Source organism: Cebus imitator, unplaced genomic scaffold, assembly GCF_001604975.1.
Source record: "Cebus imitator isolate Cc_AM_T3 unplaced genomic scaffold, Cebus_imitator-1.0 Scaffold129, whole genome shotgun sequence".
In the NCBI taxonomy this organism is placed as follows: Eukaryota; Metazoa; Chordata; class Mammalia; order Primates; family Cebidae; genus Cebus; species Cebus imitator.
In genome coordinates, this window is record NW_016107444.1 from 1,488,431 (window position 1) to 1,491,417 (window position 2,987).

Genomic DNA, 2,987 nt, shown 5'->3' on the forward strand with positions numbered 1-2,987 from the left:
TAGAGACGGGGTTTCACCATGTTGACCAGGATGGTCTCGATCTCTTGACCTCGTGATCCACCCGCCTCGGCCTCCCAAAGTGCTGGGATTACAGGCTTGAGCCACTGCGCCCGGCCCTATTATTATTTTTTTTGAGACGGAGTCTCGCCCAGGCTGGAGTGCAATGGCACAATCTCGGCTCACTGCAACCTCCACCTCCCAGGTTCAAGTGATTCTCCTGCCTTAGCCTCCCAAGTAGCTGGGATTATAGGCGCCTGCCACCATGCCCAGCTAATTTTTCGTATTTTTAGTAGAGACGGGTTTTCACTATGTTGGTCAGGCTGGTCCCGAACTGCTGACCTCAGATGATCCTCCTGCCTCAGCCTCCCAAAGTGCTGAGATTACTGGCGTGAGCCACCATGCCCAGCCAGGAGTTGGTTTTATAGCTTGCGGGGGTTTTAGTGGAAAGTTACAAAAGTTAAGTTTAGGGTGGTTCTTTGCAAGCTAGGTGGGAGTAGCAGGTTTGCAAGCTGGGAGGGGGTCCTCAGGTGTGGAGTCATGAGGTTACAAAGTCCAATGGCCTTATCAATTGGGGCAGGAATAAGGAACAACAGAGAATATCTTAAAGTAGGCTCCACAGGGGTTAGTCGTTCTTCCTTCCAGCTACTTCAGGTTTTCTAATTCCGGAAAGCCTCCAGAGGTGTACATGTGGTTCATGGGGGTCGCCATGCTGTCCACGGTGTGGTCAGACCTTACACCGAGTTCAAGCGATTCTTCTGCCTCAGGCTCCCTAGTAGCTGGAATTACAGGTGCCTGTCACTACGCCCGGCTAATTTTTGTATTTTTAGCAGAGACAGGGTTTCACCATGCTGGCCGGCTGGTCTCGAACTTCTGACCCTGTGATCTGCCCACCTGGGCCTCCCAAAGTTTACACCTCCCTAGGATTACAGGTGTCAGCCACCGCGAACAGCCAAAAAATTATTTTTAATTAGCTGGGGTGTGGTGGCGTGGGCATGCGGTCCCAGCTATTTGTGTGCTGATGAGGCAGGAAAATGGCCTGAACTCAGGAGACCGAGGCTGCAGTGAGCTGTGATTGTGCCACTGGGTGACAGAGTGAGACCCTGTCTCAAAACATGTGGAGAGCGAATTCCAACTCCTCTCTGAACCCGGGCTGAGTCCCTTCACTGTGAGGTTGGGGAGATGAGTGGGAGCCCAGCGTCTGGCGCCGAGTGAAGGCAGCCATTGTGAGTGCCCGGGCTGGGGAAAGGAGGCTTAGTGCCCAAGGACGTGACCGGACCTGAGGCCCTGGGAAGGAGCAGCGCGGCGACCCCGTAGTATCCTAGGCGACACGGTGTGGGCGAGAGGGTGGGGAGTCAAAGGCGGAGTCACGGGCTCCGCCCTCTTTCTCCGGCTCGGCTGGTGCAGCGGCTCCGCGTGGTTCTCACAACCCGCAATTCAGCTCAGTGAGACCTGGTGGTCCCGAGGCTGCTCCTGGCTGGGGTGGCGCTGCAGGGAGAACCGCGAGCTCTCAAGGGTCGGCCGGTGACTTCTTTCCGGAAGAAGGCGAGGAACGTGCTCTGCAGGAAAAACTGGACTCCGCAAAATTCCAAGGATCAGCCCAGGACTGAGAGCCCCGAAGTCCCCAACCACAAGTAGCGGTCCCAAAAGGACAAATCCAGGTCGCCATCCCGAGCGCCATGGCCGCGCCCGCCCTTCGTTTGTGCCATATCACCTTCCACGTGCCCGCGGGGCAGCCCCTCGCCCGGGACCTACAGCGCCTCTTCAGCTTCCAGCCCTTGGCTTCGCGGGAGGCGGGCGGCTGGCGTCAGCTGGCCCTGCGCAGCGGCGACGCGGTCTTTTTGGTGAACGAGGGCGCAGGGCCAGGAGAGCCACTGTACGGCCTGGACTCGCGTCACGCCGTGCCCAGCGCCACGAACCTGTGCTTCGACGTGGCGGACGCCGGCGCCGCAGCCCAGGAGCTGGCAGCGCTGGGCTGCAGCGTGCCTGTCCCTCCGGTTCGCGTGCGGGACGTGCAGGGTGCCGCTACCTACGCCGTGGTCAACTCACCCGCCGGCAACCTCAGCCTGACCTTGCTGGAGCGCGCCGGCTACCGCGGACCCTTCCTGCCCGGCTTCAGGCCAGTGCTCTCTGCGTCTGGCCCCGGGTGGGTCAGCCACGTGGACCACCTGACCTTGGCCTGCACCCCCGGCAGCTCTCCCACACTTCTGCGCTGGTTCCACGACTGCCTGGGCTTTTGCCACTTGCCGCTGAGCCCAGGTGAGGATCCCGAGTTGGGCCTCGAAATAGCAGCAGGGTTTGGGCTCGGGGGACTGAGGCTCACAGCCCTGCAGGCCCAGGCGGGAAGCGTTGTCCCTACTCTCGTGCTGGCTGAGCCCCTGCCAAGGGCCAGGGCAGGACAGGACCAGGTGGAGCAGTTCCTGGCCCGGCACAAGGGGCCAGGGCTGCAGCACGTGGGGCTGTATACGCCTAACATCGTGGAGGCCACTGAAGGGGTGGCAACTGCTGGAGGCCAGTTCCTGACTCCCCCTGGCGCATACTACCAGCAGCCAGGAAAAGAGAGGCAGATCCGAGCTGCAGGGCACCAGCCTCATCTGCTTGCCCGGCAGGGCATCCTGCTAGATGGTGATAAAGGCAAGTTTCTGCTTCAGGTCTTCACCAAGTCTCTTTTTACTGAGGACACTTTCTTCCTGGAGCTGATTCAGAGGCAGGGAGCCACTGGCTTTGGTCAGGGCAACATCAGAGCCCTGTGGCAGTCTGTACAGGAGCAAGCTGCCCGGAGCCAGGAAGCCTAAGGAGGCCCAAAGCTGGCTGCAGCCAGCTGTCCTGCACTCTGGGGAGGTCAGCACAGAACTTAACATCCACAGGAGGCCCAAGTAGTGAAAAGCTTTGTCTCCTGAGGGCACGTATGACTTACATCTCATCAGTACCTGCCAGAAGCTGTGTCTCTCACTGGGCTCCAAAGAGGTGGGACTTTTTTTTTTTTTTTT

The 2,987-nt window shown here is 59.3% G+C and overlaps 1 protein-coding gene across 1 annotated transcript; it reads left to right on the plus strand.

The window, feature by feature from the left end:
• Positions 1 to 1,198: 1,198 nt before the first annotated feature.
• On the plus strand, positions 1,199 to 2,971 carry HPDL (4-hydroxyphenylpyruvate dioxygenase like). The gene has a single exon (XM_017540829.2). It carries the CDS (start codon positions 1,677 to 1,679, stop codon positions 2,790 to 2,792), a length of 1,116 nt encoding a protein of 371 aa, XP_017396318.1. The 5' UTR covers positions 1,199 to 1,676; the 3' UTR covers positions 2,793 to 2,971.
• Positions 2,972 to 2,987: the final 16 nt, after the last annotated feature.

Excerpts from the sequence above, each read along its gene's own strand:
- HPDL (XM_017540829.2), top strand. The coding sequence starts at position 1,677 with ATGGCCGCGCCCGCCCTTCGTTTGTGCCATATCACCTTCCACGTGCCC.